Source organism: Lynx rufus, unplaced genomic scaffold, assembly GCF_022079265.1.
Source record: "Lynx rufus isolate CCGP_SWC_20201006 ecotype Redwood Valley unplaced genomic scaffold, mLynRuf1.p SCAF_10, whole genome shotgun sequence".
NCBI classification, from domain to species: Eukaryota; Metazoa; Chordata; class Mammalia; order Carnivora; family Felidae; genus Lynx; species Lynx rufus.
Window position 1 is genome coordinate 70,032,747 of NW_025814824.1, and position 16,725 is coordinate 70,049,471.

The window sequence follows — 16,725 nt, forward strand, 5'->3', positions numbered from 1 at the left end:
GGAGACCTGTTCCCCCTCTTTGTTACATCCCAGGTTTTTTCAGAGACCTTCTGCTCCCCAGTGATGTGAATTCGCTGAGCACCCAAGAAATACTGTGATTTTTCAATAGTGTACATTTTCTGGGGGAGGCACGTTTCCTGAACATTTTGAGACTACTGGCTAACCAAGAGCCAGAAATTCAAATAAGAACTTACAGATGCACTTGAGTTTAATTTCATTTTCATTTTTAAAAGACAGATAGCACTTTTATTTTCTCTTCTCATCAAAACCATTTCTCTAAAACAACTTTTTTCTTTATAAAAACTCCCTCTCAGTGCTGCATTACAGTGTCTGACCAGTAACAGATATGCCCATTCTTCTGACCGCCTAGTATATGTGATTTTTTTTCCCCACTTTTGGTTGTTTATGAAATACAAGTGATGATCTTGGTAGTTCCTCCAAAAGTGAAACACAGAATTGTCATATGACCCAGCTGTATTCCAATCTCAGTTATATACCCAGCAGAACTGAAAACATATGTTCATACAGAACTTGTATATGAATGTTAACATTATTCATAATAGCCAAAAAGGAAAAGCAACTCAAATGTCTATCAACTGATGAATAGATAGATAAAATGTGGTACAGCCATACAATGGTATATTATTCACCCATAAAAAGGAATGAAGATTGATACATGCTACAACACGGATGAACCTTGAGAACATTGTGTTAAGTGAAAGAAGCCAGGCACGAAGGACCACATATTGTAGGATTGTATTTATATGAGATGTTCAGAATAGGCAAATCCATAGGCAGAAATCCAGAGACAGAGAGTAAATTAGTGGTTGCTAAGGAGATAGGGAGGTGGGGGGAATTGGTGGTCACTGTAGATAGGCAGTTTCTTTTTGTAACGATGGAGATGTTCTGGAATTAGTGGTGATGTTTGCACAACATTAGGAACATACAAAAAAAAATTTCAAGTTTCAAAAAAACTGAAAAAAATTTGGGGTGCATTCAGATGGAATCTTCTGAATGCTTTAGGACCTAGTTTCTCAATATTCTATGCCGTCTGCAATCCACAAACTCTGTGAACTGCAGGATTCCCAGGCCTCTTGTATTACCCCCACCCATGCCCACCAGGAGTCTGTGGCCCACAGTTTGGAGCCCTTATTCTGACATGATTATGTCAGTAAGCTGAGCCCCACCCCCGGACATAAGGTATGTGTTGTGTGACCGTATGGTGCTGTCGTTTGTTTTAAGTATATAAAAAAGGTGAAGCAATTATAGCAATTCATTTTTGTCCCTAGGAATTCACCCAACACGATGTCATCTCCTCAGGTCACCATGCCAGGCACCTGTCATTACATTTAAGTAGGCAAATAACCAGGACAACTGCTGAAACAGTGGAATCTTCTTGATTTTACTGGTTAGAGCTGAGCTGCCAAAGGTACTGGGTTTTCATATACAGTAACAGCCAACTTGTTGCGATCAGACTTCCAGTGACATCGACTTCTGAAGCATCTGTGAACCCAGGGGGATGTGGGGAGAAAAGCAGGAGACTCAGAGCCTCCTGAAAACAGCGTCCAAAAAAGCCCATGCATCCCTCCTCAGTAGCAAAGCACACCTGACACATAGGTCATACTTGGTCTCCTGGCTTCCCCAAGAATACTTCCATTCTGCCCTGGAGGTTTCCATCAGAGAGCAGGAAGTGAAGAGCAGAAGACTCAGAAAGCAGGTTAGAAGAGGAGGAGGGTGCTGGATTGGCAAGAGGTTATAACCCTAGAAACAGATAGCTTCCCAGTCTTGTACAGGAACACATTTGTATCATGTGCACAAGATAAAGAACAGGTAAAGCTGTTTCAAAGTATAGCCAGGGGTCATGCAGTATGGGAGTAAAAAGTCCCAAACACCACAAATGCCCCAGATGGCTTCACCAATAGAGCAGAAAGCAGTAAAATTCATCAGTGAAAACAGCACAATAATCCGTGAAAGGCAAAGCCAAGCCCTATGTATTTTGATAGCTCCTGATGACATCACTGCACCACACCAAGGTACAAAAGGGGCTGATTTTTACAACGATGACCATGACTCATCAAGAAAAGGTTAAATACTCTCCAGTATACTCTGTTTACTAAGGCAGGGAAGTACATAATGCATTTTAGAAAGATTTCCCTCAAAAAAAAAATATTAAAATTTTAAAGTTCAGCACTTAAAGGGTTAATCCTCTGTTATCTGAATATTTGCTTACATACCTCATTTTACAACAATGCTAGTAAATGAGGCATTACTTTTTTTTAATAATCATTAGTATCAAATTATTGGCACCATTCAGTTTTAAGGATAGGGACAGGAGAGCAAACTATACAACATAAAAATACAGTTCTGATACAAATATATGAGATCAACTCCACTTAACAAGTGGTCATAAGAAATGGATGGACATTCTACACACAAGGAAATACAGCTAGTAAATCATCACGTGGAAAAGTGCTCAGCCTTGCTAGCAATTAATGAAATAAAACAACCTTTCAAGAACAACTATACACATCTATTAAACAAGCAAAAATAAATTAAAATGGCAAAACCCAATACTGGCAGAACTACTGGTAAGTAGAAATGCTTATACATTGCTGGTGGCATTATAAATCGTAGACGGATTCAAGCATTCAGAGGGAATAGGGGAGTTGAACTAATGACCTTTAAGGTCCTTCCAACCCAGAGATTGGATCTTTCTAGAAAGCAATCTGGCAATATGAAACAAGAGCTATAAAGTATTTCATGCTCTTTGACCTTGTAAGCCCTCTTTGGAGATATTCCCAAGGGAAGAATCCAAAGTAAGGTGCATCTTTTACAAAGGCATTCATAGCAGCACTATTTATAAGAGTGAAAAATTGGATAGAACTCAAATATCTGATAATGGGGATAAGTGAGGTTAACCATGTTATGTGGATATAGAGACATTTAAATTGGTGAGACCAGGATCTGTGTTAAAAAGGGAAGATATGTGTTAGGTGGGGAAATACAACCAAAGAGTATATACACACTGATCACAATGATGAAAAAACGTGTGCATATTCATTGGGAGCTTGGGCAACAATTTAGAGGGCTAGTTTGTGGTTAGGGGGTGCCTTTATTCCTGCAAAGTTGTTCAAGTGCATAATAAAAATTTAAAAACACATTTCTTGAAACTATATAAAAAGACAGCAAAGTGTCATCTGGTCAAGTTTCTATCAACAGGACAAGAATTGATCAACTTTAGAAATAATTTTCCTTTATGGAACACCCAAATGGATCTTGGTATTGAACCACCTTATCTTTGTAAAGGATTTTTAGACAATTTAAGCTATAATTTCCTACTTTGGGCTTAGTGAAAAGTTCTGTTTATCCCAAATAATATCGTATCCAACAAACCCACAATTTAAATTATATTTCAGATTTCGCTGACAGTGCTTCAGTCCTGGTGGTCACAACTTTTTTTTTTTTTTTTTTTAGTTAATCGATTCATGTCTGAATAAAAATGAGTGTTAAGGACTTCATAATATCTGTATAATTACCAGTGTAAATGAAAAACCAGCAGTAAAGAATTATTCTCTCATTAAAAATGACTCTTTAACAAACAGTCAAAGCTTGGTCCAAGTTTCAATCATACAAAATCATGGTTGGGACTGATAGCAAAGGATTCCGTGCCATATTAACCCCCTGTGGTTAGCAATATATACACACAGGTAGTACTAAAAAGGAATCCCATTTCCCCATCTTTCTTCTCCTAGGCTTACCAAATCCCGTCCCAACTATACTGAGTAGCAGAAAAACTCTAATACTCAGAAGACAGAAAATAACTTCTCCAATAAAGTCAAGCCAGAAGTTGGCTTCAACCAGCCATGGAGACCTGGTGAACAGAGCACACATCTGTGTGTTGTGCTGGAGTGAGCACACAAAGCCCGAAGAGAGAAAACGGACAGAAGGCACCATGCCATCCTCCAGGCAACAAGGGGAGAATTTCACAGTTCGGTCATCAATAGTCTTTTCATCATTTTCTCTCTTTCCAGTTCCTGCCGGAGCGTCTCTGCACTGAAGAAGAGCAGGTGACAAAATCATGAGATTACACTAAAAAATGACAAAAACGGATTCAGCTGAAATGCATCTCCCCCATCTTCTTTCCTGACCTCGGTTCTCGACTCTCAGGCCCCTTAAGGACCCCTGACAGCTGCTAGGGTTACAATGACCTGAAATTGTCTGGCTGCCTCCTGGTTTCCTCCATCAGACTAAGAGTTCTTCAGGACACTGCTCGCCAGCAGACTGACCATACATGTCATTTATCTCTGAATCCCCAGAGCCTAGCCCCAAAGCCCAGCTCGAGGACTTCGTACATAGCAGTCTCTCAGGAAAGGTTTTCTGAATGAATGGGAAGATGTCCAGGGTCCTGTCATTCATTCTTCTCTGGCTGCACTACCCCCTCACTCTTCCTTAACCGTTCTGGGCATATTCCATTCTAGAAGCCTTAGCATTGGCTGCTCCCTGTGATGACTATTACTCTTTCCCCAAATATCTGAAGACTGCTCCCTTCCCACCTTCAGGTCTCTGCTTAAAAACCACCTCAATGAGGCCATCCCAGAATGCCCCATTGCCCTTGTTGGTTTCATTTTCCTCCCTAGCTTGTTATCTCTCTCTCTCTCTCTCTCTCTCTCTTTCTCACATGAGCGTATGCACACACACACACACACACACACACACACACACACATTTATTTAACCTCTGTCTCACCTCCCCCAACACTAATTTTTGAACTCCATAAAGGTGGGACTTTTATCTGTTTTGCTCACTATACATCCCTAGGGTCTAGAATACTATCTAGCCTTTGTAGACGGCTCAATAAATACTCACAGAATAAATGAATGAAAGAATAAATAAGAGGCTTGTTGATGTCAAAAACACAATGAAACTGGAGCCTGTGCCTGCTCTCCCTGTCACCAGGGACTTGCCGGTTACTTGCCGGTGACTCACCTGGCTGCCAGAGAAACAGGCTTCCGCGTGGTGTAGACGGTCTGCACGGTGGAGACGGTCTCTGTCAAAGGCCTCAGGGTCACTGATGGAATCAGTGGGGAAGACTGGCCAGGACAGCACTGTAACTTACTGTCTCTAAAGTCTGCCTGTCAAGGAAACAGAAAAGAGGAAATCAATCTCAACTTGGGTTCCATTTTTATACTGTCAGCTACTCCCTGAGTCTTACCACACAGTTGCTGATATATTTTTTAATAATTGCTAAAATCAATTACCACTTATTTAATGATTTTATTTTGGGCCAGTCATTTTACATATATGACCTCTTGGCAACTCTTAAAGCAGAGGTCAATTTCATCACATTAGACACCATCAGTTGTAAGAACCCCCCTTTTTGCACGTGCCACAGAGGACGAAAAATATGGCCAAACTTACCACGCCCACTAATGTAATGAATTTTCTGACTTCAGAGATTTAAAAGGTGAAAAAACGCATACCTTAAAACTGATTTTATGGACAAGAAAAGTAAGTCTCAGAGAGGTTAGGTAATTTTCCCAAGGTAGCTGACTGCATAATTGGTGTTTTTCACCACTGTAGCAGTGCTTCCCAAAGTATGGTTCCCCAGACTAGCCGCACCAGTATTATCTTGAAACTTGGTAAAATTGCTGTCCTCGAGCCACTCTTAAAAGTCCCGGTGTGATTTCTGGCATTGGCTTCCTGCTGCATCTTGGCCCCTGGCTTTTCAGGAAGGGCTTCCCTGGGTGTCTCACAGCACTGCCAAGGCTGGGCAGGAGGCCAGAGGGCCCCACACGGGGCCAGCTGAGGGGAGTGGAGGCGGAGCTTCCGGCTGGGGAACGGTGCCCAGTGAAACTGCAGGGGCCGGATGAACGTAGGGGTAGTAGCATTTAACAGCCTGGCCCAGCCCGTGTCTCAGGCCCTCTGGTTCTTACAAGGCAGGTGCTGGAAGCTGTTCGTGACTTTAGAAATGCATTATTCTAGGAACCTGTTTTTACCTCTGCCTGGACTGCTGGACGCCTTCTTACCTCTGTTCAACTTCTGAAAGCTACACCAGCCACTTCCTCCCTCTCCATGTGGCTAAAGCCACCTCTGGTTGTGACCATCACCTAGCTCACGAGACTGCACTTTTGGCTACCCCTAGGCCACCCCACAGATCCTCCGGGCTGGCCAGAAAGCCTCTGGAAGGAGCCTCAGGGATCACTCAGTTCTAGGAATTACAAACGCTGATCCCTGGAAGGAGGAGACGGTGAGGGGAAACAGGAGGTGATCTTAGACTCCCCACTTCTGCTCCATGCAGCCACTTGTTACAGAGTGAGTTCTGCAGAAGCTTTCATTTAAAGAAAAGACTTGCAGCTGAAAAGAATCCTGAAACTCATCAAACTCATTCACTTCGCCAGTGAGGAAACTACAACGTTTAAATGCTTCAGAGTATTTCGACAACTTTCAGAGCTTAAAGAAGCTGATGAGGCAAAGGGCAGTGGGGGGCCTGAAGCCAGTTGTCAAGGATGACCTGCTCTCATTAACGATACCCCTGCCTCTCCACCCTTGGGAAACAACCTGTGGGACATTCTGTGGCTGGGAATGTTCTGCCGGGTTCTTGATCGCTTTTGATCCTTCCTGAAGCAGACACAAGGAGGATGTTCGTATTACTATTTCTGCTCAGAATAAGAGGAGATTGGTGCTGAGAATGGCGAAGTGACTTACCTAAGATCACACCATTATCAAGATGTAGATCCAACCCGAAAGAATGGGAAACAGGAACTCAAACAAATCCATGTACACACATGTTCACAGCGGCACTGTTCACAACAGCCACACACCCATCAGTGAATAAAGGAAGCAACACACTGGGGTATATTCACAGAATGGAACATTACTCTGCCATAAAAAGAAATGAAGTGCTGATACACCCTACAATGTGCATGAGCCTCAAAAACACGATGCTCAGTGAAAGCAGCACAAAAGGTCACATATTACATGATTCCATTTATGTGAAATATCCGCACTAGGGAAATGCATAGAGACAGAAGGCAGATTGGTGATTGCCAGGGGCTGGGGGGGGTGGGGGGAAACGGGAGTGATTGCGTCACGGGAATGAGGTTTCCTCCGGGGGTGATAAAAATGTTTTGGAACTAGAAGTCGTAGTTGCGTGATCCTAAATGTACTCGATGTACTACATGTCACTTTGGAATGGTCAGTTTTACTTATGTGATGCTCATAAGTAAGCATCGAATAACTTAAGACAACGAAAAGATGTAGACCCCAAACCCCACTCCTTCCCAACCTGACAGAGTTCATAGGATTAGAAGAAGCTGTCGACATCATTGTCTGGCATTCCACAGAAAAGCATGCCACGCGGGAAAACATTTTAAGACACAGACCTGTTTTCTGAATCTACTTACGGCGAACTGTGGCCCTGTAATGAAAGCATCAGGAAACGGGGTCACTGGATCAGCCGGGAACGTTTTTATCTTCAAAAAAGAGAAAGACAAGAGGGTTACTTACCGATTAGAAAGGAGAGTTCTGAAATCTTTGGGGGTGCACTTTTAACACCAAACTGAAGGATTCAGGGGAACATACGCAGAGCCCGCACGGCTTGTCTAAGGAAACACACAGAAGGTCCCGGAGGCCTTTTGGCCAGTGGTTGTATCTGTACTGGGCCATTGCACTGTTGGGGCCGGGACCCAGCAGGGATGCCCTCTCATGTTTGTAGGGCTCCCCACGCTTACCTTGCCCTGGAACTCTTTTCCCTGGAGGCTGTGTGGGCCTCCCAGGCATGCTGAGCCCTATGTATGGCCTGATCCATAAAAGGCCATGACCAGGGTGTGTAATGAGGCAGACAGAGCTGCCTGGTTGCTGATTGTCCCCCCCTCCCCCGCCCCCCAGCTGTGGGCCATGGACTAGGAGCTGCTACAGGCCACATCCTGGGACACAGTCTATGAGAGCAGACAGGGCACCAGGAGGCTCGCACTAATTAGGCCAGAAGGTATTCCCTGTAGTTGTTGGACTCCCTATAAGTTGTGGCCACAGAGGAGAACTGTGGAGAAACCCCTGGAAGAACGTGCGAATCCTGCCACCGTGGCCTTTGGGGATTAAAAGGCACTGTGCTCAGAAGTGCCCAGTGCGGAGGGAAGGCTGCAGCACAGAGCTGGTCTGAGAAAGAGTGGGGGCACCAGCCTGAACAGGCGGCCATGCATGGCCAAAAAGAGCCTTTGCTCCCATTCCTTCCCCTTTGGTCATTTTGTCTTTGGCCTCCTGGGAGCCCCGGGGGATGTGGAGTGTGCTTATTTCTTTCTACTGGCCTAGAGGACTGCCAGCAGGCCCAGGGGCCTGATGACTCTGGTATTGGCTCTGCTTGCAGCCCCCAGGGCACAGAAACTGCCTGCCTCCCTGCCGGTGAATGCTCGCTGTGCCACCTGCCACCAGAGAGCTGCAGTCAGGACACAGAGGCCACCACTGCCCCTGGGCAGGTGCTTTTACGTCTCTCCCAGGAGCTGGTCCGTGGACCCTGGCGTAGCTACCTGATGGCCTTGAGTCACTCTGACGGGGGTTAAAGTAGGGCTGAGCAAGAGCACATCAGAACACGCTCAGATCTGCGGAGGGGTTCTGAATGAGTGGAGTACTTCTCAACCAATCTGCGAATGACCATGTCTCTGCTGTGTGCACGGAGATGTCCAGTCCACGCCGGCTCCCCTTCCCTAAACTCTCTCTGGCCTCTTTAAACATCTCAAAATTCCCAGGATGGGTCCCAAACTGCCTTAAGACTCAGGAGTCAGAGAGCCTGAGCGGCTCAGTTTGTTAAGCGTCTGACTAGACTTCAGCTCAGGTCATGATCTCGCAGTTTGTGAGTTCGAGCCCCCACATTGGGTTCTGCGCTGACAGCACGGAGCCTGCTTGGGATTCTCTCTCTCTCCCTCTCTCTCTGCCCCTCCCCTGCTTGTGTTCTCTCTCAAGAATAAATACATAAACATTAAAAAAAAAAAAAAAGAAAAGACTTAGGTGTCAACTCAAATTGTCAGTAGCGGCTGCCAGCAGCACGGCGAGAGGATCCAGGGGAAGCCCCATGGTGCATTCTCCTCCCAGGCCTAATGGTGCAGCATGTGTTCTGAGACCACTAGCAAAGTGAAAAGCTGCATACAGATAAGACTCTCAGACCATCATGAAGTAAAACGGAGAAGAGGCATATTACTGCTATTAAAGAAACGTGAACATTGGCAGCTTTAAAGAATTATCTTACATCTTCTCTAAGAAAAAAAAATCTATCCCAACAGTTACACTCTGTGTTGCTCAGCTGTGGCAAAGTATATTCCCTCTTCTGGTGGTGCTGTCTCTTGGTAGAATCACTTTAGAAAGGGAGCAAAGCCAAGGTCACAGTATTGAACCCAGCAGGGTCCAGCCTGATGCAACAGCTTTTTGTGTTTCCTCGAACAGCAACAAACTGGAAAGAAAGCACAGTCCTGCAGTAAGAATGTGTTAGGTGAATGGTAGGCCAGTCCCTGGATGGAATATACACAGTCATATACAATGTGGCAACAAGAACAAGGAGAAACAATCCAACATTAATAGAAAAGGGAAAAACAGGAGATGATATGGATACTATGACTTAACATTCTAAACTTGTGAATGGACATGAATAAATACTAGAAGGACACATGTAAGAATGAAAAAAAATGTGCTAGGTTGGGGATATGGGTGTTTCCTTTCAGGTTGGTATGTGACATCCTGTTATCTTGAAAAATAGCAGGAAAAGACAAGTTTAAAAAAAAGTTTTTATTTTCAATAGAAATGCAACTAAGGTTTTTCTCATCTAGGCTTATCAAAGCTTTATGAAAATGAACTCTTCCTGGTTCTTGAGACCTAGGGACACAGGGCAGGCCAGCAGCCATGTGTCCTAATTTGGTCAAACTATGTATCCATCCTGGAGTCAGAGCACCTGTCAGCCGGGCCCTTCCGGAAGGTCTAGTGCTCATGCACTCCCGTGGGGTGGCCGCCTGGTGGCTCCTGCCCGCCTCACCTCTCCTGGCCAGGCCCCTCTCCCTGGCAGGGTACCTACCAGCCTCGTTTTGATTGGAGGGTGCATGCAAACTCCAGTGGTCTCTTCCTTCATGGGGGGAGAGAGTGGAGGAGAACAGCGAGAGTGGGCACAGTGGGGGGCGCTGGCGGGCTCTGCCTGCTCGCGAGGAGGGGAAAGAAGGGGAGGAGGAGGTGGTGAGAGAAGGGGAGGAGGCAGAGAAGATAAGGGAGGGGAAGGAGAGAAAGACAGCACAGTGCAAGAAGGATCTGTCAACTCCAGACTGCTCTGGAGCCAGCCTCGCCCGAGCCTGCTTCTAGCCCCTGGCCAGCTGGCTTTTAGGCCCCCCTCCTCCCTCGTCTCCCCACCTTCTCTCCTCCTCCCTGGCTCTCATCTGTTTTCTCCACTATCCAAGCAGAACAACCCATCAAAACCCCATTCCCGGGGTTGGCAGGCAGGGGCCATCTCCTGTGCCAACTGCGCGGGTCTGGCAGTGGCTCCCTGCAGCACTGGCCAGGCCAAGCCAGAAAGAGAGCCGCGATGAATTAGTGATGCTGGCCGTGCAAGCAGTATGAGGAATGGCCACACACTTGAGCGTGCTGGCCTTCCATGCCTGGTGGCCTCCTGCACCCTGCTAAGTAAGGGCCCACCTTATGGTGTGATTAGCAGGTGTCCAACAGCGTGTTTCTGGGAAAGACATACATCAGCAAGGAGGAACATGGACTTTGGGATCTACTCTGTCATGGCTTTTTGTTATCTATGTTCAGAAAACATAATGGCCCTGGCCACCCCCGCTCCCACACCCATGGCCCAGGCCATGACACCTTGTATCACCACCGAGGCACCTTGTTACTGTAGCCAGAAGATACCAAGCATCGTGAGAAAATGCCACATCGCTTGGGGTACTGGGTTCCCCACCCCAGCCCTGAGTAGTGCCATGCACCAGCAGAGGTCCAACAGCTTGTACCGGTGAGGATGAGGACGGTGAAGAGACGATGCTCTGATGCTAGGAGAGGGGGCCGCTGGCCGGGTTAGTGTGTGTTGCAGGGAGGGACCATTTAATCCAGAGCATAAATACACACGCCTTTTAGTTCAAGAGAGTTTCCTTAAATAGTTGTAAATCCTGCCATAACCAACGAAGTACAGTCTCTGGGTAAGTTGCACTGAAACACGGCCAAGAAAATTGCAGGCACCTTTTTCTGTCTCCAAATCGATCTGATTCCGACCTCTTTACATTTGCGCGGTCCTGGGCAATTTCCAAAGGGGCCTTTACAACCACTACCTCGCAACAGTCTTGTTTACTATTCAAATTTGGAGATGCAGAAAAATTGCACCTGCAAAGTCTGAAGCCGTGGTTCTAGACCCTCTTGTTGATTGTTTCCGTATCCATTCTTCAGAAACAAGTGAGTCCATAGTAGCCATTCACAGTCAAGTTTCAGCAGCCTGCTGAGAATCCCTCTACTGCTCTCTCCTGTCCTCAGCATGAACCCTCCCCTCCACAAGATGGCATTTGAGACTTGAGTGGGGTGGGCTCCATTCCTGTCCCCCAGCCTCAGTACTCAACACTGTCCCAAGCAGAACCAACTTCCAGGGACCCCAGGCCACAGGGCTTTTGCCTCTGCAGATAAGCAGGCACTCAGGTGTGCTTTTTGAAGAAAATAAAAGCTGGCATAAATGATCAACAAACATGGATATGTTGCCAAATGCCAAAATGTGTACCAGCCACTAGTGTCTCAGCTGAAGGTGGTGATGAATGACAAGGCTTTGCCTGACATTGGACTTTTATAGTAAAGGAATGTTGAGCCATCCCACAAACATTTCTGACCTTTCTACGTAAGCATCTGTTAGTAAATGAGCAGGAAATAAGAGAACATGTGTAATAGGATACTATTTTGAAATAACATTTTATTTTTTTTTCCTCCCGGCATTTCCTCCCCTCCTTGGGTTTTTTCCACATTCAAGCAGCTAGGTTCTTCTAAGCTACTTGGCTTTTGAGTCTTAAAATCTGACTCTTTGGGGAACAGAAAGATTTTTGGCATAGACAAATGAAGATGAAAATGTGGAAGGCTTCTTCATCATCCAGATAAGAAAAGAGGTTGCCAGTTTGAGGACTGGAGAGAAAAGTCAGAGGCAAAGTGACGAGCGGTAGACATTAGGAAGTCTGACCAGAGGGGCCTGGGCTCCACAGGTAGAGGCCAGGGAACAGGGATTAAAGAGCAGAGGGGGACAAGTGTTCCTCTGCCCAGGTAGAGCTGGGACAGAATGGCTGTGTGGTATGTCCAACAGGTAGAGATTCTCATGCCAGCAGGACCACGACTCCCACCCACCAAAAGGGGCATGAGGGAAGCAGGGAGTGCCCCAGATGTATCAGCAAACAGATGACATCACAACCTAAATAGACTTCCCTCCGTCTCCCTGTGCCCTGGAGAAGACAGATGAATCCCCAGGAACACGGAACAGGTACCCTGATGTGACTTCGGATCAAGCTTCAGCCCTCCTGATAGAACGAGGTTCAAAATACAAACGAGGCTGTTCAGACCGATGGAAAGCCAGTTCTTCTGACACCCAACACAGGCCTTTTTTTTTTTTTTGGTCCTACAGAACGTTCCTTTGACCAGGCCAGTCTCCTCCCTGGCACATGAACGCTTGACTAATATTCTCTGGCCCAGAACAGACCTGGGTTGTGACTGTCGCTGCTTTGCAGCTGGGTGAGTGGTTCATGAAGTACAGGGATCGGGGAGGGACAAGCCCTAAAGAGAAAGCACCGGGAACACAGAAGGCATAGGTGCTCATGGTGTGTGTCACCAGAGGAAAGAAGCTAGCATGCTAGACCTGGGGTGGGGGACACGATTGATATGTAAATGCCCCGTCCTTCCACTCTGCTAACACCCGTACCCTGTGGATGTGCCCACACTCACCTCCCAAAGGAGGGTACCAAATGGACAGGGGTGTTGCCTTCACTCGCTTGCCTTCATCCCTCCCCCACCCCTCTTGCCCCACCCACCTCTTCTGTCCCAGGCAGAAACCCCAACCTGACTGCCAGATCTGGGATGCAGATTCCGGCAATGGGCAGGCAACAGCTGCACAGGTTGTAGGGCTGATGTTGCTAAACTGAACTACATAATAAAAGAGTGGGCACTGGAGCAGAAAAGATATGGGAAAAGAGTGTTGCAGGAGTGATGCTGGAAAGAATGTGTTTTTTTTTTTTTTTTTGGAGAGTATGGGGATGAAAAATCCTTGGAGTCGCACAGGGTGCAAGAGAATTAAGAAGGAAGCAAGTTGTGATTCGAGAAGTGTTACCAGGGAGGTGATAATTTAATCTTGGATCTTGAGAGATGCCAGTTAAAGACTGAAACTTGTTATTATTCTCAGCTGTTTGGACTATGCTTCTTTGGAAATCACTCCACACAGAGACTGGATCATCAGGGTTGGAGCCATAAGGGTTAAACTAGCGCTGATAATGTCTAGGTGGGACCACGCTGGATGAAGGCAAGAGACTCTGGTCCCAGCTCTCTCTCTCTCTCTCTCTCTGGTTCTTCTAGCTCTGGCCCACAGAACCAGGGTAGTAATGTAACTTTAGGAGTCTCATCTGGCCCCAGACCCTAAATCCAGGCTCTCCTCCACTATCCTCTGGGGCAGATACACCTCCACAAGGACAGAAGGGACTACTGCTTCTATTTCTATGATCCTGGGAGGAGCAGAGGGAGGAGGTGGAGGGGAAAGGTCCACACAGGAGGAGCAGGCTGCCAGAGTCCCCCTTCCTCTCTAGGACCCTTTGGCACTGGTGGAGACAGGACTCTGGAGTGAAGTAAAATCAAAGCCAGTAATGCCAAGGAAAGCCCCAAATGAAGCAGGCTCTTGACATCAAAATACCAGCCCTCCGCACCCCTTCTGTGGGAATGTGCCCTGTGGACATGCACGCACACCTCAAGTCCACACAAGCAACACAAAGGACACTTCATCCTGAGAACACATATCCACTGCAAACTTTAGCTGTGACGCGGGCAGCCGTGTCTCAGTGCAGCGAAAGGACGTCAGCTGCCCCGTGCCAGGGCAGTGTGGCACCCCACACTCTGTTTCGGAGCTCAGAGCAGCCCAGAGATGGAAGCAAGGTGTGCTCGGAGAAGGACTGAGCTCCCTTTTGCCAGAAGGGTACAAGCAGAGGTTGGACACTCACTTGGTAGGCATTAGTGCCTCAGATCAGAGGAACTCTGGGTCCCTGGCAGATGCTGCTTCCTTTCTAATCTCAGGCCATTATGGTCAAAGAAAGGATACAGATGAGGCAAGCAGATCTACCAGCTGGATCTGCAACACAGTGGTTTTTAAGGGAATCTCATCACTCCTGTCCGAGCCACAATATGTTTTTTTGTAACATACCTCAACTTCTTAGATATGCCAGAATGTTTAATAAATACTCAGTATTTGCTTATGCTGTACCCTCCGCATAGAATGCTTTGCTCCATTACTTCCATCTGGCAAACTCCTACTCATACTTCAAAACCCTAGCACTATGAAGCCTTCTTTTTCTCAGTGGCCCCAGACAGGGTTAGGCACTGGGTTTCACAGCAGTAGCCGTTTCTATAGACTCTCTTATGGCATTAATTGCAGCATGCTCCAGCAGTCTGGAAGTTGCTCAAGAGGCTAACTGAGAGAGAGATCTTCCCCCACTGTCCTCTACTCCTGCCTGACATGTTTTCTTCAATGTGGGTCTAGGAACTTAGCTTTCTCCCCATTCTGCCTTCATAGGCCCTCAGGTCGTGCCCCAGGGGTTGTCGGGTCCTTCTGGGGTTTGCTGCCCTCCAGCTGAGGGTTTGCAGTCTCAGTCTGAGGAGCGCTTTAGACACAGCCCTTCTTCCAGGCATTGTTCTTTTCCAAAGTGGCAAGTCCCTGAAATCCAGATGCCAGACTTAGCCCAATCTGATGATGCAAAGGGCACCAGAGAAGGAGCTGGAACAGCCGGGCTCAAGCTCGGTCCCTGTGTGATTACCCTACTCTGGGACTCAATTTCCCCATCTGTGCAAAGGGAGGACGAGGTGAGGGAAGGCCCTGCTTCTGGGTTACCCTATCGTGACAATCTGTCTAACAAGAAGGCCATCAGTAAGTCAGCTGCATTTTCTCCAACATGGGAAGGAAGGAACTCTGAAGGTTCCCAGACCCCAGGGTGTCTTGCCCACTGTCGGTTCTCGGCTGTTTATCCAAACATGCTGACTCGAAGCTCTCAGACTGTACCAACTCTCCAGATGACAAGGACAACTGTTTAAATCACAAATGATTTCCTTGTGCCAGCTGAGGCAGACACGGCGATCATTCCTCAGGCCTAGGCAGCATTTTGCCTCATTTGCCTCCTCTTGAAAGCCTTCTGGAAAGCCTTCCTCTCCACCATATTCTCCTCCAGTGAGCCAGTCCTGAATGACTCTCACTTCTGGCTTCTCCCCCTGGCATGTCCTACGTGGCTCTCCTGTCGATCCTGGCCCTTTATCAACCCGACTCCCCTCCAGCCTCTAGCTGCCCTGTCCACTCCCAGAGCCTCACACAAGCCAGGTGTGCAGTGAGCTTTCAGGAGGTATTTTGACTCACGTTCCACACGTGTGGACCACGATTTATGCTCAAGTACACTTGAGTATCAGGCTGAGCCCAGCCGAGGGTACCTCCACGTTTGCCTGTGTCATCTAACACTACTAACAACACGTCACACGCATTTATGGTGCTGTTACAGTCGTCAAGGGCTCTCTCTCACGTGATCATTAGAACATTCTTAGGCAGACACGAGAAACAATGGCATCCTCTATCCCATGACGAGGCTCCTAAGGAAGGGAACAGAGACCGGAGCCAGATCTGGCCTGCATGACTCCCAGTCCAGTGCTCTCTCCCCCGACAGGGTTTCTCACCTGCAGGAGTTCCATGAGGACCATCCCTAAGGGGAGACATGTATGCAGGGGATAGAGGACGGCAGGGAGGCACGAGGGGCTTGGAAAGCTGGGGGGGAGGCCTGGAGCCCGTGCTTCAGACTGGAGCACATTGTTAGAAGCGGCAGCGAAAGATACCCCATGGTGGGCATGCAGGGAGCAGCCCCGGAAAAGCCAAGAAGCCAAGACCCAAGCACCGAGGAGCCCTACATGCAATGGGAGCAGCAGACAGGCCGGGCGGGACCCCTGTGGCCTCCCTCAGGAGAAAGGGAGCGCCACCTCCCTGGAGGGCTCTGGGAGGTAGAGGGAACCATGCGCCCGAACCCTGAACCCCTGAACGAAGGCTGATCCCCGAGGCTCCGGGCTGTGAGCAGGACAAGAGGAAGAGCCTTTCCAGTGGCAATGCCCACCTCCGTGCATCCGCCCCACTATCAAGATGTTTCTAAAGCCTGGGGCTTTTCTGGTTTTAGCACACTGGGAGGTTTACCAGAGGAGTAGCTTCCGTGAAGTCCATCAGGAGATCGCCTGGCTCCAACGTAAAGGCACCTCCTCGGTCAGAGGGACTCTAGGAAGGCGCACAAAACATCGCTGGTTAGTGCCGGCTCCAGACGGACAAGGGAATTTCACCAGAAAACACAGTTTCCTCTCCCTCCTCTCCCTCCCTCCCATCACAGAGCCCATGATTCTGCCAGTCCTCTATACCATTCCCTTGCCCAGCAGCATGCAAGTGGGAGAGACCAAACCCCACATGTTTTCTGAAACCTTAATGGGCAGAAACAGTATGTAGCTAGAGAACTGCCTTCTTTT

The 16,725-nt window shown here is 47.5% G+C and overlaps 1 protein-coding gene across 2 annotated transcripts in view; it reads right to left on the reverse strand.

The window, feature by feature from the left end:
• Positions 1 to 3,983: 3,983 nt before the first annotated feature.
• Positions 3,984 to 16,725, reverse strand: part of EPB41L4B (erythrocyte membrane protein band 4.1 like 4B) — a 128,675-nt gene continuing 115,933 nt past the window's right edge. Inside the window, exons 22-26 of one of the 2 annotated variants that reach the window (XM_047099477.1) lie at positions 16,406 to 16,483; positions 10,055 to 10,171; positions 7,404 to 7,472; positions 4,987 to 5,132; positions 3,984 to 4,053 (exon numbers count right to left, since the gene is read on the reverse strand). In XM_047099477.1, coding sequence (XP_046955433.1) covers positions 3,984 to 4,053; positions 4,987 to 5,132; positions 7,404 to 7,472; positions 10,055 to 10,171; positions 16,406 to 16,483 — 480 coding nt within the window. The remainder of the gene's footprint in view (positions 4,054 to 4,986; positions 5,133 to 7,403; positions 7,473 to 10,054; positions 10,172 to 16,405; positions 16,484 to 16,725) is intronic. The other variant, XM_047099483.1, reaches the window with a different exon arrangement.